The sequence below is a fragment of the Elephantulus edwardii genome, unplaced genomic scaffold (genome assembly GCF_000299155.1).
Source record: "Elephantulus edwardii isolate Elephantulus edwardi_28Jun2011 unplaced genomic scaffold, EleEdw1.0 scaffold00216, whole genome shotgun sequence".
Classification (NCBI taxonomy): domain Eukaryota; kingdom Metazoa; phylum Chordata; class Mammalia; order Macroscelidea; family Macroscelididae; genus Elephantulus; species Elephantulus edwardii.
The window spans coordinates 3,212,691-3,240,377 of record NW_006399966.1 but is presented as its reverse complement, the minus strand read 5'-3'; the positions used below and the strand labels follow the sequence as shown (position 1 = coordinate 3,240,377).

The 27,687-nt window shown below is 54.6% G+C and overlaps 1 protein-coding gene across 1 annotated transcript; it reads left to right on the top strand.

Moving 5' to 3' along the window:
* FMNL1 (formin-like 1) lies at window positions 1–26,265 on the top strand. The gene is made up of 26 exons (XM_006897824.1): window positions 1–129; window positions 9,793–9,876; window positions 11,385–11,498; window positions 12,616–12,689; window positions 12,927–13,010; window positions 13,418–13,561; window positions 15,432–15,540; window positions 16,515–16,591; window positions 16,846–16,939; window positions 18,089–18,163; window positions 18,434–18,544; window positions 20,212–20,361; window positions 20,869–20,970; window positions 21,111–21,369; window positions 21,536–21,841; window positions 22,011–22,135; window positions 22,531–22,733; window positions 23,114–23,348; window positions 23,918–23,986; window positions 24,472–24,552; window positions 24,634–24,763; window positions 24,923–25,086; window positions 25,309–25,410; window positions 25,561–25,656; window positions 25,881–26,001; window positions 26,174–26,265. The coding sequence occupies exons 1-26, from the start codon at window positions 1–3 to the stop codon at window positions 26,263–26,265; spliced, it is 3,330 nt and encodes a 1,109-aa protein (XP_006897886.1).
* Window positions 26,266–27,687: the final 1,422 nt, after the last annotated feature.

The following is a 27,687-nucleotide window of genomic DNA, read 5'->3' as shown; positions in this document are numbered from 1 at the left end:
ATGGGCAACGCGGCCGGTAGCGCCGAGCAGCCCGCGGGCCCCACCGCATCGCCCCCCAAACAGCCCGCAGCTCCCAAGCAGCCGATGCCCGCGGTGGGAGAGCTGGAGGAGCGGTTCAATCGGGTCCTGGTGAGTGTGACCCCGACTGCGCGCAGGGCACGGGCGGGAGGTGGCAGGGACCCAGCACGCATCCCTGCTCCGAGGGGGCTCCTATGCCGCTTGGAGATCCCCAGCCCAGGTGCCTCCTCCAGGGGGTGGGAGTGACAGTGGCTTCCTTCAGAGTGACTTAGCACTCTCCCCAAAAAACTTTCTTCTGAAACCGCCTGGTCTTCTTCCCCAAGACGCCACCCTCTCTTCCTAGCGGTCCGAGGTCTAAAGGTCTTAAACAAACAGGTCCAGTGAGGAAGTGAAAAGTGGAGCCATGGGGCCGGGGGTCCCGGGGCGCCCCCTTCCCCGAGCACACGCAGGCCCAGGCACTGGGTGCCGGTGTGGACCATGCGACCCCGTGTGTCCTCACGGGGCAGAGACGGAAGGAGTCACATCATAACCTCCTGGGGCAGTGGATGGAAGCGAAATGTTTCTGAGCTGATGTGTTCTATGCTTGGGCTGCCCGTGTGGGCTTGTTGGGTCGTGGGGAGCGGTGTCTATGTTCTCACCCCTCACTAACATGGAGCACTACCTGCAGGTCCTTGTCTAGGGCGCTGTCGCCCATCCTCAGAGGGGATTGAGGTCAGGAAGGGCGGGGTCAGGGCGGGCTGGTCATTTGATTTGGGACAGTCCGGAAGCCCCTTGGCTTACCTATAGTACTAGGGGGCTCCTGAGGACGCGGCCATTGGGAAGGATTCTATCAGCTCAGAAGGGGCTAGGGAGCAGTGGGTTGGATTTGGTGGGGTGGGGGCCCCAAAGCAGGGTCAAGGGGTCCATCTGTGGGGACTGGGAGTCAGGAGTGATAAGGGGGAAGGACTACTCATTCTCACTTCCCCCTCCCTCCCTCCCTCAGCCTGTCACTGGCTCCTTTAACTAAGTGGCCTGTCTGTTGTCAGCCTTCCCTCGCTGGACACTGAGTGACAGGCGAATAAGGCCATGGCTTTTCCCAGAGGCCCACGGCCATTTGGGCAGGTTGGCACTGCAGGGCTCAGGGTGGGGGCCCAGGGAGGCCTGCCCTTCATAGTGTTCAGCTCATCAGCCCCTCCACCTCCTCCATGTTGTTCACCCCCCTCCAGCTTCTGTTAAGCTACACAGCAGACCCTGTGCGTGGCCCCACAGGGCGTATCTTAACAGTTTCTGGAAACCTGGACTAGCAAGCATGGAGGATGTAGAGGCATGAGGCTGAGCAACCGTTTGATTAGTGGAGGGGGGGCTCTCGGAGGTGCCTCACTCCAGGATCACCCCAGATGTCCCCATCTATTCCCTCCCACCTCCCCAAATCCAGAGCTTGGCCAAGCTGAACATATGGGTGTACAGGTGCCAGTAGAAGGGTGAGGGGGCCATTTGGGGAGCCTAGATGGTGGTGTGTCCTTGGACCTCACAGCCTGATGAAGGACGCAGGTGTGCCTTCCTTCTGAATTATGTGGCTGTGGTTGGGGGGCAAGAGCTTTCAGGGTAAGGCTCAAGCGGGCTCTCTGTTAGGACACTGATGCGGAGGAGCTGTGTGAATAATTAAGACCCATGGAAAACCTAAAAGTCAAGTGGTGAGGGTTTGTTGGCTGCTGGTATAGATCTTGATTGCCCGGCTTGGATTAGCTGCCATAACTGATTGGCTGGGTCTGACACTCAATGCCTTTGGGAGTCCCAGAGTACCAGGAGAGGAGGGCAAGGGCCAGAGATGGGTCTTAGAGGATGCCCTTGTGAATGAAGGGTGGTGGCTGGGTAGAAACCCGGGCCAGCAGCACCCACTCTCCCTACAGTCTCTAGGAACTCCAGCGTTTCCACTTCACGTACTTCCTGGGGAGGGTTCAGCCTGTCTCTTGTTCTGCTGTGGGCAGGACATAATTAAGGTCATTTGGCTAAGAACCTGACTCTTCTCACTTCCCATTAGCAGGGCCGTATTTATGTTGACCCAGGGATGACAGCTTTGATCCAGTGGTGACAGCGTTGACTCTGTCTGGCCTGAAGTTCCCAGGGCCAAAGATTTGGCAAAATACATAGGCCTGGCAATAGACATTGCAAAGGAGATCTCCATCTGACCCCCAGTCCCAGTGACCAGAGTCCAGATGTCCTTAGGGAACATCTCAGAGAAGAAGTTGAACTTACCGAAAGCAATCACCTTCAGTGTCCCCAGTCTTGATGGGAGCACAGGGGGTTTTTTGGGGGAGGGAAACCCTTTCAGTATCTCAAGCTTAGCTTTTTCACTGGAGTGGGGTCATGAGATCTAGATATCCCAAACTAACACTCTTTTCCTGACTGTAGCCTCCCTCTTATGGAGGAGCAGAGAGCCTGCTCCTTCTCTCCCCTCTCCCTGCCAGCCTTTCTCCTTTGGGAAGATGGGGTGAAGCTGTGAGCGAGAGGAGTGGCCTTAAAATGGGGGTGGGGAGGAAGAGTACGTTGAGCCAGGGTTTCGGCTGCTGCCTTAGCAACGCGGAGGAGCAACGGCTGCCCAGCCACACGGGCCTGCTGGGATGGTAGGAAAACCAGCCAGTCCCACTCAGCTCTCGCCTCTCCTACGCCCCTGCCCAAGGCTGGGTGGCTTCCAGCCCTCATCCCCTCCCCTTTGGGGCAGGCAGGGCCAGGGATTGAGATGGCAAAGTACCATTTCTAGGTTTCCCAGATAGTCAGGTAGATGACATCCCTAGTTTATCTGGACAGGGAGGCACGGGAGGCTGAGGAAGCCCCCTGTCTGGCAATAGGAAGAGGTTCTGGGAATGGTCTGCACACCAATAGTGAGTCTGGAATCCTAGTGGGGGTGAACCATTTGGAGAGGAATCTGCCTGATGGGACCAGTACTCTTAGCTTTCTCCATCAGCTTGTGTTCAGAGATATGGCACTTGGCCAGGCTGTGTGGGGAGATCAGGACAGCCCCAAGGTCCTGGGGTCCCTGGTCTGGCTGGTCCATCCCACCATGGGCTGGACAGCGTGAGTCAACTCCTCAGTTCTGGACATGGGAGACTGAGCTCCCTTTTCTGTGGTAGAGGTGAGCAGATTTTTATTTAATTTATTTAAATATTTGATCTTATTTGTTGTCATTGAGAATATACATAGCCAAACACACACCATTTCTACATGAATGATTCAGTAACATATTAATTTCTTTGAGTTGTGTTCTCATCCTCTGATTAGAGTTTTTCCAAGCTGTTCTTCCACTATTCATGTAAACATAAACCCATTACCCTCTGAGATTCTCACTTTATATTCTGATATGCACTTGGACTCCACGTTGAAAAAAAACAAAACAACCAAAAGCAAAACCAACAACAACAAAAAAACAAAGCCAAGGCGATTCCAGCTCTTAGGGACCTTGTAGGAGTAAGAATAGAGTACGAGTAGAATGGCTTGCTATCCCAAGCTCGCTCACCACTCCTTGGAAGGGCAGTGAGTCTGTCTGGATCCATAAAGATTTCCATGAAGGTGTCATCTGTTGCTCAACTCAACTCATTGCCATTGAGTAGGAACCAACTCAGAGCTGACCCTCTAGTGGGTTTCAGAGGCTGTAAATTGCCCATCTTTCCCTCCACAAAGCTCCTGTTGGAGTCTAGCTGCCAGAGAGGCATGGTCTTTGGGTTAGCAGCCCCCAGAACGCAATTTCTTATGTTGTTGTTAGGTCCAATCAAGTACCATTCATAGTAGCCCTGTGAACAGCAGACCTGAGCTCTGTCCTAGCCTGTGCCATCCTTATCTCTGACATACTAGAGCCCATTGCTGCAGTCACTCTGTCAATCCAGCTCGTTAAGGGTTGTCTTCTCTTTGGCTAAAAAATTGTTGAAAATAACCCCTTTTTAAAATTTTTTTTCAATTTTATTATTTTGTGTGTGTGTACTGTCAAATCAGATCTGACTAGTCCAGGAAGAGATTGCCCCTCCTTCTCCAGCAGAGGATCACCAGATATGAACTGCGTACCTCTGGGATTATAGTGCAGCTTCTTGCCACTAGGCCACCAGAGCTCCCTTGAAAATAACCACTTCTTATAGGTATATCTTAAAACAGCATAATGCTCAAGGCAGCCATTCTTTTTTTTAAATTTTATTTTATTATTTTTGTGTGAGTGTACCGTCAACTCAGATCTGACTGGTACAGGAGGAGATTGCCCCTCTTTCCCCGCAGAGCATCTGGTGGATTTGAACCGTGCACCTCTGGGATTGTAGTTGCAGCTTCTTGCCACTAGGCCACCAGAGCTCCCCTAAAGGCAGCCATTCTTTTTAATTTAACTTACTGTTTCATTTTCAGAAGACTTGAAGGGATTATTTTTTATTTAAGGTTGAAAGGTTATCTCAGAGCACTGGTTTCAAGGGTTCATCCTGCCTTCATGGATCTGTATAGTCTGGGTCCCATGAGAATTTGAATTTCCTCTGGAGCAGAGGTTTGGGATCGTGTAGCCACAGTCCTGGGGCTGCTCAGGCCTGTGTCCCACACATGGAGGATCCCCAAGGGGCTCTGGCATGTGGTTGGATGCTAGGCTGGGTGGAGGCTGGAGGTGGCATTCCCAGCAGGCAGGGCCAGCACATGGTGACCCTGGATGTGGTGGGCATGACTCACAGGGACATCTGGGGTTGGCAGAGATGGGTAGGAACAGGTGGGACTGCTCATGGGGCTGAGCCTGCAGTTTTTCTGGAAACAGGGAGCCCTGGAAGGTGGCTTGGGCCTCTCACCTTGGAGCTGGGCAGGGGCTACTTAGGGAGAAGGAAGACCACCCGAGGTAGCTTCCTGGACTTCGGAATCATGAAGTGTGGCCTTTGAGCTTTGCCTTTGCACTTACTGCCTCTCTGACCCTGGGTAAGTTACTCAACCTTTCTGAGCTTCAGTTTTACTTACATGTAAGAAGAGAATGGCAATGGTGTTGACTGGCTTTCCAGGATCATTGCAGAGATTAAATGAAATTACAGATTCAGAGTTCTTAGCACAGTTGCCCAGCACCTAGTAGGTGCTTAATAAATACTCCTCCCTGTGAGGAAACGGATGATGATGATGATGTTGGAGCTGATGAAGACCTCTCCATCCTGGGCCTCAGTGAGGTGAATGAAGTTGTTCCCCTCCACCTCTCTAAGACCACCCCAGATTGTTGTGTGCCCCTGAGGAGAGCCCATTTCAGGCCAGGCTGCCATCACTCAGGTCTCAAGCTTTGAGGCCTGGGTAGAAGACTTTGCAGAGGCCAGAAACCACGAAGGGCGGGCCCGCCTCTCCTGGAGGGTGGAGCAGTGGGCTGCTAACGGTAGCAGTGCATGCATGGGGAGGGGGTGGAGAGGCCTCCACTTCCCCCTGAGAAAGGGCGTGTTGTGGGGGGGGTTCCCCAGTGAGTAAGAGCACAGTGTGGGCAACAACAGGAAGTGTAGGGTGCTGGGTGGCAGGAAGTGGGGCTGTCTGTTGCTGGTTCCTTCGTAGGGAGGGGTGCTGGGCCAGGTTGTCTGCAGAGGACCCCTTGGGGGCCATGACCCACATTTCTAATGATTCCCTCACTGCTGGTGCTTCTCTCCTTCAAAGGAAATCCAGTCTTCCCACCAGCATATCTGTTTGATCACCTTGGGCAAGCAACTTCACAGCTCTGTGCCTCAGTTTCCCATCTGTAAAATGGGGATTATAATAGTGGGCTTGTTGTTGAGGCTTAAATGAGGTAATAGATACAAGACATAGAATGCTACATAGCAAAGGCAAGTGCTGTGAGGGCGTTGCTCTCATCCTCCTCCACTTCCTCCCCCCACCAGCCTGTACTATATGGGCAGCACCTGTTGTCCCGTCTCCTGCCCTGCTGGCCCCTGTCCCTTCCCAAACCTGAAGGTTGGCATTACTGGATTTTGGGGGAATCCCAGTACCCTAACCTACATCTGAGTCACCCCACAGCCCTTCTGTAACTCAGAGATAGTTTATAACTGATCAAGAAATATCTGTACTATGGAATCTTTTCAAGTAGTTGTTTTCTGGAGATGCACTGGGTTGGGATGCAGACAGGTGTCTCTACCATACCTATACTCCCTGCCCCTCCCAGTCTCATCTGAGTGCTGTCAACTGAACTCCTGCTTCTACCCCAGCCCCCAACCCAGGATGCTGTCATCATGGGAAGGGCCTTGCTGGTTGTGGGGTGGGGGCCGTTCCTGCTTTCCAGGGTAGCCTCACGCCACCCTGAGTGAGTGGCAGTGGCTGGCCTCTCCCTAGCTCCCTTGGGTGCCTGTCTCCTCGGTGGGCACAACCGAGGAGCAGCTGCTAATTAGTGCTCAGCCTGTCAGAGCTATTTCTGATTTCTGATCCTAAATTTAGCCCGTCTGGCAGGCTGGCATGTGGGCTCAGAGGCCCGAGTGGCTCAGGTGGGAAGGGGGCACGGCCTTGCCTTCTCCCATCTCGGGGCTGTCCGAAGCCTGGGCAGGCGGGCCAGCCCTGGGACAGAGGGAACCAGGCCCCCATCCCTGTAATAACTGTGTAATAGCCTCTCTTGGGGGGAGTCTGCTCAAAGTCTGGTTCTCCTCTTCCTGGCTGTGTGACCTTGGGCAGGTCACCATCCAATCTGTGCTCAAATCAGACCTGTTGCCGTTGATTCCAAATCACAGTGACCTCAGGTGTTACAGTGTGGTGGGGTTTCATAGAGGTTTTTTCAGCAGTAATCATTATGGAAGGAGCCCTGCTGGTTCTTGGCTGCTCACTAAAAGGCTGGTGGTTCCAATCTACCCAGCCATACTACAAGAGAAAGACTTGGCTCTCGGTTTCTATAAAGACTGTTACTAAGAGCTCTGGTGGCCTGGTGGCAAGAAGCTGCACTGCAGTCCCAGAGGTGTGTGGTTCAAATCTACCAGATGCTCTGCTGGAGGAGGGATAATCTCCTCCTGTATCGGTCAGATCTGACTTGATGATGCATGCACAAAAATTAATAAAATAAAAAAAAAAAGATCTTTGTTAGATGCTGCTGAGTCGACTGCAGTGCACAGTGACCCAGTGAACAATGGATTTGAACCCTGCCTCAGCCTGTGGCATCCTCAGAATCTCCAAGACACTCTAGTTCATTGTCACTGTCAGTCCCTCTTGTTGAAGTTCTTCTTCTACTTCACTGAGCTCCCACTTTTCCAAGCATGATGTCTTTTCCCCAAGAACTGACTCCCCCCACCCCTAACAACAACATACCCAAAGGGTGGTTTCACCATTCTTACCTCTAAGGAGCACCCTCCAAGACAGATCCATTCTTTTGGCATCCATGGGATATTTAATACTCTTCTCCAACACCACCACTCTAAGATTATTCTGCCGTCATCCTTGTTCACTGTCCAACTTTGAAAAGATGCATAGAAAGTTAGGGACTAGAAAACTATAGGGTAGTTTTACTCAGGCACATGGGGTTGCTGTGGGTGAGAAGTGGCTCAACAACATCACCCTTATGCAATCAGTTCACAAGCCCTTCTTAGGGGGCCCGGGTGGCCTAGAGGCAAGAAGCTGCACTGCGATCCTGAAGGCATGCTGTTCGAGGCCACCAGCTGCTCTGCGGGAGAAGGATGGGCAATCTCCTCCCATATGATTAACTGCCTCTGAAAACCTGCTGGAGGGTCAGCTGTGGGTTGGTTCCGACTTGACAGTACACAACAACAACAACATAAGCCCTTCTTCCCTGGGCTCCCTGCATGAGTTCAAACCACCAACTTTTAGGTTAGCAGCTGATCACAAAACACTTGCAATGCCTGGTCTTTTTCCTAACCCTGTAGATTGCAGGTGATTGGGGGTAATACCTGAACACAGAAATGGTGTGTGTGTGGTGGGGGACATTGAGGTCATTGGTACAAAGGCTTAGAGCTATAGTGGGTGCTGAGGCAAAGTCCACCCCTGTATGTGGTTGCCACTATCAAGGTGGAAGTGCTTTCTGGGCCGCCGTTCCAGGAGCCAGGTTGTTGGGGTAGGTGAGAGTGAGTGAGAGCTCAGAAACATCCGTGTTGGGGAGCTGCTGTCTCCCCAGGCTCAGATGCTGGGGCTCAGCCACCTCCTCTGCCCACCTTCCCTCCTGCCATCTCCTTCCTCCTTGAAGCCTGGCTCCAGGTTCCCCTGCCGCCTCTCCTCCTTCCTCTTTTCCCTTCAGCCTTGCTCCCTGTCTGGGCTCTGCCTCCACCCCAGGTTGTGTCGCTGTAGGCTGGTGAGGTTTCAGGAAGGACCAGGGAGAGAGACAGAGAACGGAGTGTACTCCCCTGCCAGAGCTTCAGCCCCTCCATGGGGGCAGCCCCTCCTGTGTTGTGTAGTAAGAGCTGGCCTGGCGGTTGGTGGGTTAGGGGAGGGTGCCTGATGAGACAGTGGCCGTTTCCTCAATTCGGGCTCCGTTTCGCAATGGAGGAGGGAGATGACGTATCCTCAGCCCCAGCTGGCCTCGGCCTGGGGGCCCCATGGATGGGCAGTTCCACCTCTTAAATAGGGCCTTTAGCCGGAAAGGTTAAGCAATGGGGACCAAGAACACCCAGCTTCCTGTTGTCTGGGCTGACCCAAGGCAGTGATTTTTGGGGTGAAGCCTGGTCAGAGCCCTAGTACCAGACCTAGCAACCCAGAGAGGAAGCTGGCTGAGGCGCTTCGGGTGGGTGTGGCCCCTCTGTTCCAGCTGCTGGCCTCATCTCAGGGCCACGTGACCCAGGGAAGGTGTGCCTTCCAAGCCACCAGTGACAACAAGGGCCTCCACAGCTCTGAGTGAGGCTCCCTGGGGGCTCCCCCTTGCCCTGTGGAGCTCTTGGTTTACCTTGGAGTTTCTTGTGGGCAGGAACTTTTTGGGGTCTGACACCTTACAGGCCCTCAGTAAACCAGTGGTTACGGGAATGGGTTGAGCCTTTTTTGGTTTCTCAAAGATACTTAAGTTTTGGGGTGTCCTGGGAGCACCTGGTGCTGGTGATCCCACAGTCCTGGGCCTGCTGCCTGCCCTGAAGGGAGGACATTTGAGGGGGATACCATACCCTTGTCATCTGTGAGGAAGATTCAGGGATGCTACTGTTGACCTTTCTCAGCTGCTGAGGGAAGTCCCAGGACTGGGCCACAGCACCCCAGACCCAGCGTGCTGGCCAGGGGGACTCCTGTGGCTGGACGACCTTCCCCTCTGAAATCCCCCTCCCTCTGCACCCATGATGGGATGCTGCTTCCTGGAACCCCCAGGCTGCCTCTACCCCTTCAGGCCCAAGTTCTTCCCCTCTCCTCTTGAATTCCCAAAGTGACTTGAGTAGGAGGGGCCTCAGCTCTCTGCTGAGAGGTCTTCTGGCTCTTGAGAGGTCTTCTAGTGTTTGTGTGGCCTGGGCGTGGTGTGCACACATGAGGTTCCTGGTGACAAATAAGAATGGGCTTGTATCCACTCCTGTCTCTGCTTGGCCTGACCAGGGATGGCTTGTCTGTTATTTTTCTCGCCCGAGTCAGGCAAGAGACGATACCCACAGGGGGATAACACAAGGGGGAAGCTGGGATCCAGAGATGGCTGAGATCGTGGTGAGGTAGGCAGAGAACTATTCCTGCCTCTATATTCCACGTGCGAGGAGGCAGTGCTGGGTGGCAGGCCAGGCCTGGACAGTGCTACCTGAGAGAACTCCAGGGGTCTGTGAAACATCTGCTAAGGAGGTGGGTCCTTTGGGGTCCCCACAGTGCCCTGTCTCTCCTCCCCTTACAGTGGGGCCCAGCTCTGGGGTCTTGACTGTGTCCTCCTCTCCCCAGAACTGCATGAACTTGCCCCCGGACAAGGTGCAGCTGCTGAGCCAGTATGACAATGAGAAGAAGTGGGAGCTCATCTGTGACCAGGTAGGTGTGCCTCCCTCCCACCATCTGGGCATCCTACCCCAGCCAGGCTGCGGTTGACTAGAGAAGGGACACCACCACACTGCCCTTAGGACCAAGGCCCCGCCCAGAGGCTAACATCATCACAGTTGGAGAGGGTTGGGGTGTCTGAAAGACTCTGGAACCCCACCCCTCCTTCCCTTGGCCATAGAGACTCCCCAGAGACTCTGAGTCAGAAGCGGGGCTGGGGCTGCCTCTGCTGTGTCAACAGGGCTGTTCCAGGGTGCTGGCCAGGGCAGCTGGAGCCATGGCACAGTCTTCCTGGCCGAGTTTCGTGGAGCAGTCTACCTTGACCTTCACCAGGGTCGGACATCTTCATCTGGCCCAATGGGAAGGTGGGGGAGGGACAAGAACCCTCTTCTCTTTTTACCTGGGGCCCAGAGGAGCTGTGGCCTCCCTAGGGTTAACTAGAATTCCTCAGTAGGGGAGTGATCAGAACCCCCAACTCTCAGTGCTCAGTTTGGGCTCTGGAGCCTGCCACCTTCATGGCTTCTGCCCCTTCAGCTCTAGGGGTGTTGTCTGTGGCACGGAGGACCCCTCTCCCACTGCTGGCTGGGTGGGGCCTGCCTGGCTGCCACAATGGCTCCAGAGGGAGGGAGGGAGGGAGGAGGGAACAGAGCAGCTTTTAAGCCTGGGGATGTGGAGGCTGGGGGTGGGGAGTTGGGGAGCAGGGAGCCTCCCCTGGGAGCCTGGCTGAGCCTTGCCTTCAGTAATGGAAGGATGAGCTGGGCTGATGGTCTGAGTTGGCTGGGCAGGAGTCTGGGGGTAAGGGCTGGGTGTGGGAGGCGGACGAGAGGAGGAGAGGCCCAGCACCCCAGAGCTTGAGGGCTCCAAGGCCCTGGAGAAGTGGACAGTTAGGAGGATGGCTGAGGGGTCTGGATGGGGAAGGACAGGGGCCCCTCCGGTTGGCAGTCTCTGCTGTGGCCACTGATTCTCTGAGAGGCTGCCTGAGCTGGAGGTGGGTGGACCAGACAAGGAGTTGCTCTATTGCACAGGGACCTATTGACATGGAATCCAGGCGAACAGGCCAAAATGGGATGGAAGAGGCCTCTGCTTACCAAGGAGCTGAGCTAGGGTAGCAGGGCCTTGCCTCTAGTGACCCTTTCACACGGCTAGCCAGGGCATCTTTCTTTTCTGTCCCCCAAGATCCAGGCTTGATCCCAAGGTGTGGTCCAGGGAGGACAGAGCCTAGCTTGGTGCCACCTAGGGGCCAGTCTGAATGCCTTCTGTCCCTCTTCTCCCAGGAGTGTCCATGGCAGGACTGACCCCTCCATGTCCCACCCTAGAGCTATGCTAGGCTAGTGAGGCCGAAGTAGGGAGGGAAATCTAGGCCAGGGACTGCTGACTAGTTTATGGGTTCAGTGGTTCAGCGGCATCTAAGAAAGCCTGGACCCCCGTCAGAGCTGGGAATGGTGTCCTGGGACAAGGGCAGAGGCAGGTCCCCATTTCTGTGCACTTCATTCCTTTTCCAGGAGCGGTTTCAAGTCAAGAACCCCCCTGGAGCATATATCCAGAAGCTGAAGAGCTACCTGGATACGGGTGGGGCCAGCCGGAAGGTGGCAACTGATTGGATGCCCAACTTGGGGGTATATATCTTCCTTTTACCTCTGTCCCGTTCCCCCTCCTCCTCATAAGTTCTGGGCAGCTGAGGTGACTGTGGACATGTATGTACTTTCCTGTGGGCTTGTGTGAGCACATGTCTGAGAGTGATGATAAAGATAGGAGGTGGCGAGTGCCCTGCAGGTGAGCGTCCCCAGTTTCCTCTGAGCATTGTGTGTGTGCGCACATGGGTACCCCTCTGTGTACGTGCATCTATAGGTATCTGTGTGGTATGTGTGCTCTCTCTGTGTGGATCATGGATCTTGTCCATTTGTATGTCTTGTGTGTACATATGGTTTTTTTGTGTCATGTGTGTTTATATGGACATGTATGTATGGCTTTGTGCACTGATGTGTCTGATTGTAGATGTGTGGATGTGGATGTGTCTGCATGCCCAATGCGCCCGAGATGGATTTGTTTATGTGTGTGTGTGTGTCGGGGGGGCCAGGTACGGATGTATGGCTGTGTGTATCCTGTATGTCTGAATACAGATGTGAGTGTATCAGAATACGGAGCGGTTCTGACAGCTAGAGCAGAACAAGAACCTAGAATCTGCTGCACACTTTGGTTTGGGGCTGCTGCGTCTCACTGTCCTTAGCAGCCTTCAGAAAGAACTCGGTGTCTGCTGCAGATCCTGAACCTGGCGGGTTTGACCTCCTGGCAAATTGCTGCATTTTTTTTTATCTTTGTGTTCAGGACCACTAAATGCTGAAATGCCGGTGCATACTGAAATAAAAGCAATTCATTTGTGGTTTGTTTGTTTTAAAGAATATGAAGGGGTTTGTATGTATGTATAATCTGTTGTCCTGAAGGGGGCGGCATGTGTTCTGAAGGGTGTGTGTGTGTGTGTGTTCTGAGTGTCCTGATATGGAGGGGTGTGTGTGTATCTTGTGCATCTGAGTTTGAATATGTGGTGTGCACCTGTATATCTGTGTATGGGGGAGCATGTGTAGCCTGTGAGCGCGCCTGTTCCACTGGGCAGGTGTGTGGAGGTGGCAGGGGAGGCCAGCGTGAAAGGCTAAGCATGGTTTGCGGGTTGGTGTTTGGAGGGCTTTGGAAGGAGACCTGGGCTCTCCCACCAGCCTGCCTTTTCTTGGCCCCCAGTTTAAGAGGCGAGTTCAGGAGTCTACACAGGTGCTGCGTGAACTGGAGATCTCCCTGAGGACAAACCACATTGGGTGAGCAAGGGATTCAAGGCCACTCTTGGGGGCCCCAGAAGAGCAGTGGGGGCCCCGGATGAGCAGCTCTTGGTGACCCCCCTGGCATTCTCCACTTCTTTTCCTGCTCTATGCTGGCTCTTACATCAGCCATGCTGAGCTCATAGCATCCTGGGCCTTTTGAGCCTGGATTTTGGTGTCTCCCTGGAGTGGGGGACACTCAGTCTGGCTGGCACTCAGGGAGCCCTGTCCCTGCAGGTGGGTGCGGGAATTCCTCAGCGAGGAGAACCGTGGCCTGGATGTGCTGCTCGAGTACCTGGCCTTTGCCCAGTGCTCCCTCACGTGAGTGACCCTGTATCCTCGCCCCATGCCACTCCTCAGAGCTCATGCTTCCTTGGGTCTTGTCTGTTCCTCCATCTTGCTCGCTTCCTCGGCAGGAATTTCCTGTAGCCCCAGATCTAAGTCCTGTCTGAGCTGGGTCTGTGCTTAGGGGGTGGATTCTGGGTAGAATCCTCTGGTTGACCATGAACCCCTTCCTGAACACCTGCCCTGGACAGGGAAGGTCATAGCCTGGGGTGCCACTCAGGACCCGGAGGATGTCCCACTGTCTCCCGACCCCAAGCCTCTCCCATCAACAGCCTTCTCTCCACCCAGCCCCGCTCCGGCTTGTCCTCCTCCCTCAGTGTCCCCTCCCTCTTGGAAGCACCCCTGCAGTGGTGGCCTCCAAGCCACTGCATCGCCCCCTGCAGGTATGACATGGAGAGCACAGGCACAGACAATGGGGCCCCCAACTCCGAGAAGAGCAAGCCCCTGGAGCAGTCGATGGAGGATCTCAGCAAGGGATCCCCCTCATCCTGCCCACCACAGCCCAAGAGTCGCCACCTGACCATTAAGTACGTGTGCCCATGCTGGAGTAGGTGCAGAATGGAGATGTCACCCCCACACCCCTGCGTCCAGCAGGCCCAGTGGTGGGAGGGGTGGCCAGGCATGAGGAGCAGAGTTAGGGATACGCACAGGACTCAGGTTACATGTATGTTAAGAAGTTGTTGGTATGAATACCAATGGCTGGGAACTGACTGGATCTGGGGTTAGGAGGTAGTTTCTGGGTCAGTGAGTGGGGCCCACTTGTACCCATCTAACTCCCTGTTTTCTCCCATGTGGCGTCCAGATGTCCCCCTTCTCCTCGGTACGTAGCTGCCTGAGGGAAGTGCATGCCTGGCTGGCCCTCTCGGGATGGTGGGGGGTTGGATGAGATGACTGACATCTGTGGATGGAGGTGTACTCAGCATTGTACAAGAGATGGCCTCAGCAACTCTAGTGTCTTTCCTTCCCAACCTGGGGTCTAGAGGACCACTTTCATATTAAGCTCTCAGCTCTCCCATTCATCTCATGAATGTCTGCTCATTCATTCCTTTGGCAAACTTTTCTTTATACTTACTATGTTGTTAGGAAAGGCTATTCCTTGGAAAAGACTATCATGTTTGAAAAGGTGGAGAGTCAGCGAAAGAGAGGAAGACCCTTGATAAGATGGCTCGACATGCAGCCATGGGATCAATATTATCAGAGATGATGTGGATGACACAGGATAGGACAGGGGTCAGATCGGCTGATCCCAGGGTCACCATCATTAATGCTTGACTTGACGGCACCTAACAACCACTGTGTATTGGGCCCTGGGAAAGGTACTCAGAAAGACTTGTGGGTAAGGGTCCAAAGTCTAGTGGGGAACAATTCAATTTCACAGGCTGTCACTGAGGTATGATTGAGGACACTGAGAAGGGAGGTGGCCACTGCCTGGAGCATCAGGAGGGCTTCCCCGAGGAGGTGACTTGAGAGCTGTGTCTTGCAGACAAATAAGAGACATTTTATCAGTGAAGGGGAGTATGCAACACAGACACTTGGACTGCGACAAGAAGAGAAACTCAACTGGGCTTCCTAGTATCATTGGAAATATGACAGAATTGGCAGAAGGACCCAGCATGTGGAAGTCACAAACTGGCTGTTCTACTACAGAGAAAACACACATTTTTGGGGCAAGATGAGATGGATTGATTCAGTGACTAGGGTAATGAGGGTAGGTGTGTCAGAGACAATAAGGTTGGCACAGGATAGATCAGGGTTCAGGGCTGTTGCACACAGGGTCGCTATGAGTCATGAGCGACTTGACAGCACATAACAACAGTAACAACAACAGTTATACATGTGTTTGTAATACTTGGTTATGTTCCAGGCACTGTTAGAGGTATACATTTATTCATTTTATAGTACTAAAAATCTTATCAAGAGGGTATGAATATTATTGTTTTTATTTTAAAAATGAGGAGACTGAGGCCCAGACTGAAACTTGCTTAGTGAATGGTGAAGCTAAGATTTGAACCAATGTACTCTTGAATTCAGAATCCACCTGCATGATGGAAGAGAAGTCCACGTGGGCATCAGCGCCACCTTGTGGAGAGCCCTTCTATAGCAATTTCTAAGCTATGGCTGGCTGCCCTCCACAGAATCTTCAGTTTTGCAACACAGCAACCGCCTTTTAATACTCTTATCTCTGTTAGGAGCCTTTGCTTGACCCCTCTCCTTCCCCACCCCACCCCCCAGGTCTAGGGACTGAGCAACCTTATTTGCCCTCAGCTGGCCTCCTGCTGGGTGGATGGGAGTTCGTGGCCTAGTGGCCGAGGGATCCAGAGGCCATCTGAGTGGTCGGGGGAATGGGAATTGGGAGCATAGACTCTGACCCCTGCTGTCTCCCTCGACCCCACCCAGGCTGACTCCAGCTCACAGCAGGAAAGCTCTGAGGAATTCCCGGATCGTCAGCCAGAAGGATGATGTTCACGTCTGCATCATGTGCTTACGTGCCATCATGAACTACCAGGTGGGCCCAGGGTCAGGCCTGTGCTTTCCATGGGCTGCCCAAACTGCTGAGGGCCTCGGACCAGCTGTCCCCCCACCCTCTCATCCACTGCGGAGCCCTGGGTCTAGGCTGTGGGCTTAGTAGCCTGAGGCTGATGAGTCTTAAGGCGAGACTCAGATTTCTGCTGCCTCTTTGTCAGGTCCCCTTGAGTGCCCCTTGGTTGTGGTCAGTTGTGTGGTGGTACCACACATGGAGACTGGCCCGCACCCCCAAAGGAGGGCTGGACAGTGAGGCCGCAGCAGAGAGCAGCCTGTGCGTGTTTGTCTGGGGGAGCAGTTGGTGAGGTGGGACCTCCCTCACTTAGCCAGTCTTTGAGGATTCACTGTGTCCAGGATGCCTTAGGGAGTCACGTGGCTTAGTGGTAAGGAGCTGCACTCCCAACCAGAAAGCATGTGGTGTGAATCAACCAGCTTCTCTGCGGGAGAGAGATGGGCTGTCTCTTCCCCTGCGATTTACTGCCTCTGAAAACCCACCGGAGGGTCAGCTGTGGAGGTTCTGACTTGATGGTACACACCACCAGCACCACCATACTTTAGAAAAGACCAAAATCTCATTTTCATCAAGTCTGTGCAGTCTGTAGTAACTGTAGGACAGAGAATAACTGCCCCATAAGGTTTCCACGGCTGGGAAAGAAGAGAGCCTCACTTTTCTTCCACAGAGCAGCTAGTGAGTTTGAATTGTCAACATTTTGATTAGCTTTAATCACTGTATCACAAGAACTCCTTTGGAAAAAACAAGGGACTTAAAAAGAGAGATAGAGCCAGGCTTTGGCTGGAGCAAAAGAGGGTAAGATTGGATACAAAGAGCTTCCTAAGCTTGAGGGGTGTTAAAGACCAGAATGGTGTGTTACTGGCTGTGTAGAAAGTATGAGTAGAAGATGCTGGCAATCCTGGGGTCTGCATGGAGGAACTGACCTGCCCATCCTCTCTCTTTAGTCTGGCTTCAGTCTCGTCATGAACCACCCAGCCTGTGTCAATGAGATTGCTTTGAGTCTCAACAACAAGAACCCCAGGTGAGGTCCATGTCCCTCCTTCCGTAAATCTAGACCCTCCTTTCATTTGACCCCCTTTCCCACTCTGCCCACAGTTCTCAGGAGGCCTGCTCAGGCTCATTCTACCCCACCATTAGCTCCTCTGTTCCCCCGAGTCTGGCACCCTGACCACTCACTGTGAAGCCCACAATCAGGTCCCTTGTCCTCACGAGCCTTGTGTCTGCCCTTGTGCAGTCTGCCTGTTCTCAGAGGACAGCTCACCTTTCTCTCCCTAGAACCAAGGCTCTGGTGCTGGAGCTGCTGGCAGCTGTGTGCCTGGTGCGGGGTGGACATGACATCATCCTTGCGGCCTTTGACAACTTCAAGGAGGTACTGGAAACTACCATGCCCGAACATAGTGGGCCTGACATTCCACTGTCAACAGCTGCTGGGGGCAGCTGGGAACAGAGGGCAGGCATCTGGGAGCACAGGGTGAGACAGTCAAGGATGGAGAGGTTTAGAAGGGAAGATGCAGGATCAGGTAGTTTCGCTGCCTCGGGCATCCAGAGTTGCTGACTATGGGCTCATAAGAAGGTAAATGTGTGACCTATCATGCACAGGACAGGATACATTCCTTTATTTAATAAATATTTATGAAGTGCCTACTGTGTGCTAGCCATAAGAGTGGGCTTTTGGGATGCACAAGTGAGCCAAAAGAACAGGGAAAAAAGCAAAGGGGAGATGGAAAATACACAATGTTGCAAATAAGTTCATGATACAATGTGCTGGAAAATGAGCAGGGCTATGGATAAGATAAGGGGACACAGTGGAGGAGGACTGTTGGCAGCGGTCAGGAAGACCTCATGAGCACAGGTTTGAGCTAAGCTCTTGAAGGCAGCGAGGGCCTTGCGCATGGTAGGCAGAGGCCTGGCGGGGGGTGTGGCCAGGACACCAGGGTGGCCTGAGTGAAGTGAGGGAGGGAGGGAGGATGGGTGGAAATGGAGCCTGGGCTCTGAGGTTGGGTTCTGTGGGGCCCACTTGCTTTGCACCTTGGGTTTGGCATCAATATTTGGTTGAGCAGAGCCTAGCCTGGCAGCTGACCAACACTGGACAGTGCTGGAAAGGGCTTCTGTGGGGTGGACATGATGGCTGCCTGCCTACAGCTATTAGTAGAGGTTTAATTGGTATAGATTTTCACAGTGAACTAATCTCTTTAAAGAAAGCTTCAGGTCTGGACCTCCTCCTGGGTGGTCCTGGAGATCAGCTTTGTCTCTAGTAGAGGGATGGTCTTGGGGGCAAGTGGACACGAGGTAGCTTCTAGCTGTTGGTGAATCAGGAGCTCTTTCCTAGCTCCTGTCCTGTGCGCATGTAAGGTGGGGAAGGGAGGCCGGGTCTGCCTCTGGCTGTCAGTGAATCAGGAGCTCTTTCCTAACTCCTCTCCTGTGGACATGTAAGGTGGGGTACGGAGGCCAGGTCTGCCTTTGGGGCTAGGCTGCCCGGGGCGTCCATGACAACCATATTGCCACCATCCCTCCCCAGGTGTGTGGGGAGCAGCACCGCTTTGAGAAGCTGATGGAATATTTCCGGAATGAAGACACCAACATTGACTTCATGGTAAACTCAGTAGCCCAGCGGACTTAGCCTGGGCCAGGCCACTGTTGTGAGCAGGGAACAGGGAGCAGCCAGGTGTCTGAGTATCCCCGCAAAGTATGAGGACTGAGTGATCATGAGAGTGGGGGGTGTGGGGCAAGGAGGGCAGGGAGGCTGGGTTAGTGGTAGAATAAGAGATGTAAAGAGGGAGGGAGACTTGGAGTTAAATGGGCGATAGGAGGCCCTTAGCATACGCCCCCAGATCATGCATCTGTACGTGTCCCCTGCCTCCAGGTGGCCTGCATGCAATTCATCAACATTGTGGTACACTCAGTGGAGAATATGAACTTCCGTGTCTTCCTGCAATATGAGTTCACTCACCTGGGCCTGGACCTATACTTGGAGGTGAGCCTCACACCCTGACACCCCCGGCCTTAACCACAGTTGTATGGTTGGCGGTATGGACACTGGGGTCAGGTAGACCTTGGTTCACATCCTGTCTCTGCCACTTCTTAGCCATGTGACCTTATATAGGCCTCTTCCTTGCTCTACAGCTCTGTGTTTCCATCTGTAAAATAGGAACATCACAGAGATAGTAGTGACTAGATGCGCAGAGCAGTACCAGGCACGTATAGGTACCAGATCCATGGAGCTATTTTGCAGTCACAGGATCTAGCTCTTGGGGGTCCTGGGACTGACTCTGGGAGTATCCGTCTCAGACAGGTTCTCTGGGTCTAATGAATAAGGGAGAGTGTGGAGAATCTGGCCAGAGTGGGAGCCGAATCACCTAGGGAGGGTCTGAACATTTGGCACTTTCTTGCCCAAAGAATCTGCAACTTCTTTCTTGATTTCTTTGGGAGGCTTTCTGGCCAAGTGAGGGCCCTGAGGTTGGAATTCTGAAAGCTGGGATGAGAAAAGGTGAAAAGCATCCGAGGGCGGTATATCCATATTTGGATATTATTCAGCCAGAGAAAGGAGTGATATATAGACAAACCTATAGGGTGAGCAGTAATACCAGGGAGACACTCAGTCTTTAGCACCGTCACCATCCGAGATCACAAGGACAGCTCATGGATAAAGTTCAGACAGCAGGAAGTGAGAGGAAAGCAGGAAGAGTGGAAATGAGAATCACAAGGAGTGAGTGGGGAAAGTGCTGATAAGATGGGGATTAAAATCAGTGTCATAAAACAAATACACATATGCATGGTTGAATGGAATACCAATATGCTATGGAAACTTTAGCTCAGAGCACAATCAAAAGTCAAGAGGGACAAAAAAAAAAGGAATGAAGTATTAATAGATGTTACAACATGGCTATGGATGAACCTTGAAAAGATGCTGAATGAAAGAAGACTGGCCCAGAAAAGGACATAGGGGATGAGTCCATGTACATGAAATACTCAGAATAAGTAAATCCTAGAGATAGACAATCGGGATGGGAGTGTCAGAGACAGTGCGATTGGCACAGGACAGAGCAGGGTTTAGGGCTGTTGTACATAGGGTCGCTATGAGTCGCAAGTGACTCGACGACACATAACAACAACAACAACTGAGATAGACAGGGGATTAGTGGTTGCCAGGTAAGGGCTAGGCTAGGTAAAGAGGGAAATGGGGAATGAATGCTTGGGGGTGGGATTTCTTTTTGGGGTGATGAAGCAATCTGATGTTTGATAGTGGTCATGGCTGTACAACTTTTTTAATCTGCCGAAACCCACTACTATATTGTAGCTTTAAAATGGCGACTGATGAGGTATTTGAAGTATATCCCAATTTTTAAAAAAGGGGTTGGGGGAAGGGGAGCTCTGGTGGCCTAGTGTCAAGAAGCTGCACTGCAATCCCAGAGGCTCACGGTTCGAATCCACCAGATGCTCTGCCGGGAAAGGAGGGACAATCTCCTCCTGTACCAGTCAGATCTGATTTGATGGTACACTCACACAAATTTTTTTTTTAAAAAAAGGGGTTGGGGGAAAGCCACCTAGGGCTCTGGTCCCTTCTTCTGGGCAGAAGTGGGGGCCCTGGCTGATGCCCGCCCCCTAAATAGTCCTCACCATCCTTGTTCCGTCTGGGGACAGACTCTGCGGCTGACCGAGAGCGACAAGCTGCAGGTGCAGATCCAGGCGTACCTGGACAATGTTTTTGATGTGGGCTCACTGTTGGAGGACACGGAGACCAAGAACGCGGTGCTGGAGCACATGGAGGAGCTGCAGGAGCAGGTGACCACGGTGAGTGATCCCCGCAGCACCCAGGCCCCTGGCCTTCGCTGGCCCAGGCTCAGGCTCTCAGTGTGAATAAGGGGGGGGGGGGCTGCAGCCTGGCCCTTGAGTTTGATCAGGTCCAAATCCTAAAGCCTTTGGGGGTCATGCAAAGCGAGAGTTCCCTGAGCTTCTACATGGGCTGAAACTATGAGGAAGGTACCTTCTGAATGAAGGTGCAGACTTTCAGGCTTGGATGTAACTGGCTGCTTAGGTCCCTTTACAGGTCAAGAGCTTCTCACCACCCAGTGATCAGAGATGCCAGGTTCTGCCTCCAGAGAGCATTTTAGTAATCTCAGGGCCTTACCTAGTTGGGTGCAAGAGCCAGCCAGGCCTGACACCCACAGTGCCGTGGGTTAAGCGCATCCGGGAGCCTCCCCCAGCCCTCCAGGCAGCCATGCCTGGTGCCGCCCCCTCGCTGGTGTCGCCAGTGCCCAGCAGTGGGTGGGGAACTCACCAAATGTGCTGGTGCCACAGCTGACAGAGAAGCTTCGTGACGCGGAGAACGAATCCATGGCCAAGATTGCCGAGCTGGAAAAGCAGCTAAGCCAGGCCCGCAAGGAGCTGGAGACCCTCCGGGTGAGGCTGGGGCTGCAGCCTGGGTCGGGCGGGCTGCCCAATTGGGACTGTTATGCTATCTGTTCCATCCCAGCCGGAGGAGGAGGGTATGGGCCAGGGGACCTGTAGGTGGGCACTGACCCTTACTCTGGGGCTCACAGGAGCGCCAAAGCGAGTCTACAGCCGCAAATGCCCCGAAGTGTTCCCCGGAGCCTGAGAAGGTGCCACCCTTCACCTCGGCTCGGCGGCCCTCGGCCATTGAGCTGAAGGTGGAGGAGCTGGAAGAGAAGGGATTGATCCGTGTCCTGCGGGGGCCAGGAGATGCTGTCTCCATTGAGATTCTCCCTGTTGCTGTGGCAACTCCAAGCAGCGATGACGTCCCAGCTCCCGGGGTGGTGGCCAGCGGCGCCCCCAGCCCAGGTGCGCAGAGGCTGGAAGCATCTCCTACAGACAGCATTGGGGAGGGAGGCTTGGATCTTGGGGAGGGCGCAGTAGAATGGGCCCAGTGCGCATGTGTGGGGCGGGTGGTGAGGAGACCACCGCGGTAAGATACTGACGCGCGCTCTCCTACCCTTTCTCCGTTCAGATCTCCCACCAGCGGCAGAAACAGCTCCAGGAACAGTGTCCACGCCTCCACCCCCGCCCCCGCCCCCACTTCCAGGCATCAACCTCCCACAGGAAGCCCCACCCTCAGTGCCCCCGGATGCCCCACCACTCCCTGCCTGTTCAGACGTCCCACCTGCGCCTCCCCTCCCTGGAGTACAGCCACCCCCACCTCCGCCACCACCGCCGCCACCCTTGGGCACCGATGGACCTGTGCCACCGCCACCCCCACCACCTCCGGGAGGACCCCCTGATGCCCCTGGAGGGCCTGGCCTCGAGATGGGCCCAGGTGAGAGGACCCTGGGATCCTGGGCTCGGACAGCAGAGGGAGGGGATTGACTTCCCTTGTCTTCCAGGACATTTAGTCTTGGAGCCTGCCCTGCCAGGCTCTGCTGGGCCCTGGTGCTTCCAGACCACTCTTCCCCCTCCTGGTACTCTTCACTCCTCCCCTGTCCCAGGAGTTAAAGCCAAGAAGCCCATCCAGACCAAGTTCCGAATGCCGCTCTTAAACTGGGTGGCCCTGAAACCCAACCAGATCACGGGCACTGTCTTCACGGAGCTCAATGACGAGAAGGTGTTGCAGGTGTGTGTGGTTCTGCCTTGTCCCAGTGTGGGTCCCAGGCTCCAATCATGGTTGGCAGCTGGGTGGTCATCTCCTCCACCCCCTACTCTCCTGTTTTCACCCTGGCAAATTCCGGCTCTTCCTTTAGCTCTAATGGCCTGAGGTCAGGGCCTCTTCTTGATGTGCCTTCCCTGCCTCCCATGTGCCCCCTTATGCCCATTATAGCCTGAAGTTAATCTGAGTTACTGGTGCTCATTTCTTGCCCAGTGTCCTGGTCAGTGCCAGGTAGTTGGTTCTAACTGGTGCTCATTTCTTGCCCAGTGTCCTGGTCAGTGCCAGGTAGTTGGTTCTAGCATGGGGCACAGTCTTCCGGCTTTGGCTTCACCCAGCCCCGCCTCCTCTCCCTGATCCCTCAGGAACTGGACATGAGTGACTTTGAGGAGCATTTCAAGACCAAGTCCCAAGGCCCCAGCTTGGACCTTAGTGCCCTCAAGGGCAAAGCATCTCAGAAGGCCCCCACCAAGGCAACACTCATTGAGGCCAACAGGGCCAAGAACCTGGCCATCACCTTGCGCAAGGGGAACTTGGGCGCTGACCGCATCTGCCAGGCCATTGAGACGTGAGTACCCTCTGCCAGTCGAGGTCATCAAGTGGGCTCGAGTGAAAGAGCCCCAGCCACCGGACAGAGCCCATCAAGCCTCACCCCAGCCTTGGTCAGGGAACTGTGTCCCCATTTCAAAAAACGAAAGCTACACAGGCTGGGAAGTGCTGCGCCCTGTCTGTCTCCTTGCCCAGCTCTGGGCACACGGCCCCAGGTGTTTGCAGCCAGGTACCTGTCACTGTCGTATGGGGATGCAGGTTCTGCAGCTCCCAGTTTCTCTTGTTCCCTGGGGCTGTCAGCAAAAGGCCAAAGTTGAAGTTCATTTATTCAGTCCAGAAGGGAGGAAGCCCTGCTCAGGGGTAGGAGGGTGTGGAGTGACACCCCTGCTACACATACAGGTACGACCTGCAGACCCTTGGCCTGGATTTCCTGGAGCTGTTGACCCGCTTCCTGCCCACGGAGTATGAACGCAGCCTCATTGCACGCTTCGAGCGGGAGCAGAGGCCAATGGAGGAGCTGTCGGAGGAAGACCGCTTCATGCTGCGCTTCAGCCGGATTCCACGTTTGCCTGAGCGCATGTCGACACTCACCTTCCTGGGCAACTTCCCGGACACGGCCCAAATGCTCATGCCGGTGCGGTGCCGCCAGGGGGCAGTGTGGTGTGGCTTGGGAGGAGAGAGCGAGACAGAGAGAGATAGCGAGAGACAGAGACGCGCACACACAGAGTGACAGAGAGACAGAGAAATAGTGAGACACACACACACACACACAGAATGACAGAGAGATAGAGATAGCGAGAGACAGACACACACACACAGAGTGACAGGGAGAGAGACAGAAATAGCGAGAGACAGAGACACACACAGAGTGACAGCGAGAGACGGAGACACACACAGAGTGACAGAGAGATAGAGACAGGGAGATAGAGACAGAGAGAGATAGCGAGAGACAGAGACACACACAGAGTGACAGAGATAGAGACACAGAGTGAGAGACAGACACACACACAGAGTGACAGAGAGAGATAGCGAGAGACAGAGACACATACACACACAGAGTGACAGAGAGAGTGAGAGACAAGAGAGAGGAGGCAGCCCAGTCAGGGCTCCGAGGAGGGGTCTGGGAGTTTGTGAGCTTGTGGAGGTTTGTGAGGATGGGGGTTGTTCCCCACAACTCACCTTGCCTTCCCTTCCCACACCCAGCAACTGAACGCCATCATTGCAGCCTCAATGTCCATCAAGTGCTCAGACAAACTCCGCCAGATCCTGGAGGTGAGAGGCCAGAGCTTGCCTGCTCTCGGTAGGCTTAGGGGGAGGCCAGGCCCTTAGCTGCAAATCTAGGGTGCAACATAGATGGAGTCCTCACCTGTCACATACACATCTTCAGTGTCACTTCAGAAGGACAGAGCTGGGGTGAGGAAGTCGTTGGCTTAGATGCCCTGTCTATGATGGGATCCTCCTGAGAACTCAGTCACTCTGTGATGTGGGAGTCAAGTCTCACTGCCTCACAGAGTCAAGGAAATCGGTGTCAGAAAGGTGACCCCACAGCCTAGGATGGGGTGTTGGCATGAGTGTCAGGGAGAAGTGGTGGAGGACCACACTGCCAACCGTGCACACATGTCAAACATGGATCCTTGCCGGGGTGCAGTGAGCACTGAGTGGGGGGGCTTGGCTTCCACCATCTTTGTTCTTGTTCTTTCAACACTAATGGGGGCACATCCTCCCCAGCATACCCTGAGCTCTCTCTGCCCCTCCAGATCGTCCTGGCCTTTGGCAACTACATGAACAGCAGCAAACGTGGAGCAGCCTATGGCTTCCGACTGCAGAGTCTGGACGCGGTGAGGGGGCCAAGGAGGGACCTCTAGTGTGGGGGGTGGGGCTGGCTGGTGGCCGATAGCTTATGACAGGCCCTTGTGCAGCTACTGGAGATGAAGTCAACTGACCGCAAACAGACACTACTGCATTACCTGGTGAAGGTCATCGCAGAGAAGTACCCCCAGCTCATGGGCTTCCACAGTGACCTGCACTTCCTGGACAAGGCAAGCGCAGGTGAGCAGCCTCTGCAGGAGAGGGGCCTCTGACCGCTGGGTGAGGGGAAGGGCGGATTGGGGAATGGCGGTGGGGGGGGGACCACAGGATGCCTGTGATTGAGCTGGGAGTTCTGCTGGGAGTCTCTGACTCCTGTACTGTTTGCTGTCTCTGCCCCAGTGTCCCTGGACAGTGTCCTGGGGGACGTGCGCTCCCTGCAGCGAGGTCTGGAGTTGACTCAGAAGGAGTTTATGCGACAGGATGACTGCCTGGTGCTCAAGGAGTTCCTGAGGGCCAACACACCCACTATGGACAAACTCCTGGCAGACAGCAAGACGGCTCAGGTGCTGGGGCTGGGGAGACTGGGATGAGGGGCATACAGAGAGAGGGACCGAGGTCTGAGTGGGGTGTGTGGGGGATTGTGCCTCAGCTGGGATACCAAGGGAGGGATGAAGCTGCTCGTCTGAGGGACCAGGGAAGAGATGGCTGATGGGTATCTTGTGGGGGTGGGGGGCTGAGCAGTGGTTAGGCTGTGTGGGGTCCAGGCTGATGAGCTGTGTCCGCAGGAGGCCTACGAGTCCGTGGTGGAGTATTTCGGGGAAAATCCCAAGACCACCTCCCCCTCCATGTTCTTTTGCCTCTTCAGCCGTTTCATCAAGGCGTACAAGGTCTGTGTGTTGGTGGGTGGACTGGGAACCCCCGTGGGACATAAAGGGCTCTTCATATGGGTACGGGAAGGTTGGGACCACATCTTTCTTGGAGGTGGGTTGGGAAAATAGGAAGGGCTCACCTCATGGAGAACTGCCCTCGACCCCCAGAAAGCCGAGCAGGAAGTGGAACAGTGGAAGAAAGAAGCAGTTGCCCAGGAGGCAGGCATGGATGCCCCCGGCAAAGGGGAGCCCTCAGCCCCCAAGGTAGGCAGTGGCCCCTGAGCCTATGCAGGGATGCCCCGCATCCAATCCTCTAGTCCCCTTTGAGCTGTCACTACATGGATGGGCCCTGCTGTGGACCAAAGTGGTGCCCCAAGGGTCTGCTCAAGCCAGCTGCCTTTGCTCTGTGTGTGGGACACCAGACAGAAGCCCTGAGGCTTGGGGGTGGGGGGCTGAGAGGATCCTGAGCTGGAGCTGTGCACCCCCAGTCCCCCCCCAAGGCCCGGCGGCAGCAGATGGACCTCATCTCAGAGCTGAAGCGGAAGCAGCAGAAGGAGCCACTCATCTATGAGAGTGACCGCGATGGGGCCATTGAAGACATCATCACAGGTTAGGGCTCTGCGGGGCGTCTGTGTTGTTCTCAGTCTGTCTTTCAGTGCTGTCCTCATCTCAGTCCCCTTCGGAAGGGGTGTCTGGCTGCCTCACTACCTCTTGCTACTTTTTCTGTATTTTTTTTTTCTCTCTCCGCTTCCCTTCTTCCTCCTACCTCTCCGACCTTCAGTGCTCAAGACGGTGCCCTTCACGGCCCGCACCGGCAAGCGGACATCCCGGCTCCTCTGTGAGGCCAGCCTGGGAGAGGAGATCCCCCTCTAGTCCCCCAGGTATCTGGAGGACCTAGCCTCTGACACCAGTGCCCTCAGCCCCTAGGGAGTGGGGCACTGCATGGCTGGGGTGTGTTTGAGGGGGGTTGGTAAACAAACAGTTCCCCTTCATGTACATGCAGTCTGGGTCCCTAGAAGGGTGAGGGCTGTGCTTTAGAGTGGGAACTCTGCTCTGGGCAGTTCCTAAAGGTTGTGTTTCATCTCTTGGTCACCAGATTTGCGGAACCAGCCCTACATCCGCACTGACACCGGCCGTCGCAGTGCCCGCCGGCGTCCTCCGGGTCCCCCCCTGCAGGTCACCTCCGACCTTTCGCTGTAGCCGCTATTCCCTCAGATGGACTCTGCTGGGGATGGGGTCCTGGGTAGGCCTGGTTCTCAGGGAAGGTGGTCCTCAGCTCGGCTGGGCCGGGCAGCGCCCTCCTCTGCTGGCCCCACCCTGAGCCAGCACTTCCCTCTCTTGCCACAGGGGGCAGCATCGTGGGCCTCTCCCCGCAGTGCTGCTTGCAGCAACCCCTCTCCCCCAAAGCCATACTTAGCCCTAGTGGGAGCCTGGCCTGTAACTTATAAAAGTGCGTACTCGCCCCGCCCCCTGAGCCCTGGGGACTCTCCATGGACCTTATTTTTATACAAGATAAATAAAGATGTTTGCAAAAGATGTGCGTCCGTCCCGTGCTTGCCCCTGGGTTGCAGCCTGGTTTTCCTCTGCAGACTCTTGTGCAAAGTCTTGGGGTCAGGTCTCTATAAACAGGCGGGCGGAGGGGATCAAGGCTGCTTCTGCATCAGAGTGGACGGAGAGGGCAGAAGCTTCAAGGGGGTAAGTACACTCTAATCTCTGTTCCTTGAACCCTGCTGTGGGGTGGAAGGGGGGTGAGGATCAAGCAGGCAGCTTGGAGCTGTGTGTGTGTGTGGAGACTGATTAGCACGATGCGAGTCGAGTCCGTCTGCCTTTATGCAACCCGCCGCTCTCCACAGACCCTTCGCCCCTTCCCTATGCCATGTCCCCTACTCTTCACTTACATGCTCACCTTCAGCTTTTACACCTGTCCTTGTCCCCTTCTGCTTTTACTCCTCGCCTGTCCCTTGCCCGCCCTGCCTTTACACCTGGTGGCCAGGCTTCCCTTGTCCTAGCGTGACCCTTTCTGTCCACGCCTATTGCCTATGCCTCCTGTCCTGCCCCTGTTGCCCAGGGCTCTTCACTAGCTCCTCCCATTACCTGCCTGCTCCGCCCACTCCACAGGTTCTCTCTCACCTGGGCGAAGCTGATGCTGGCTGCTCCAGTGGCTGGGTTGGTAGGCCTTGGGAAATGGGATGACGGGACAGTACTGCGTTCTGGTTGCATCCACAGGGCCAGATTTGGTATCTTTGAGAAGGGCCTGCACGCACCTGGACTGAGGCACCAGCAGATGCCTGAGGC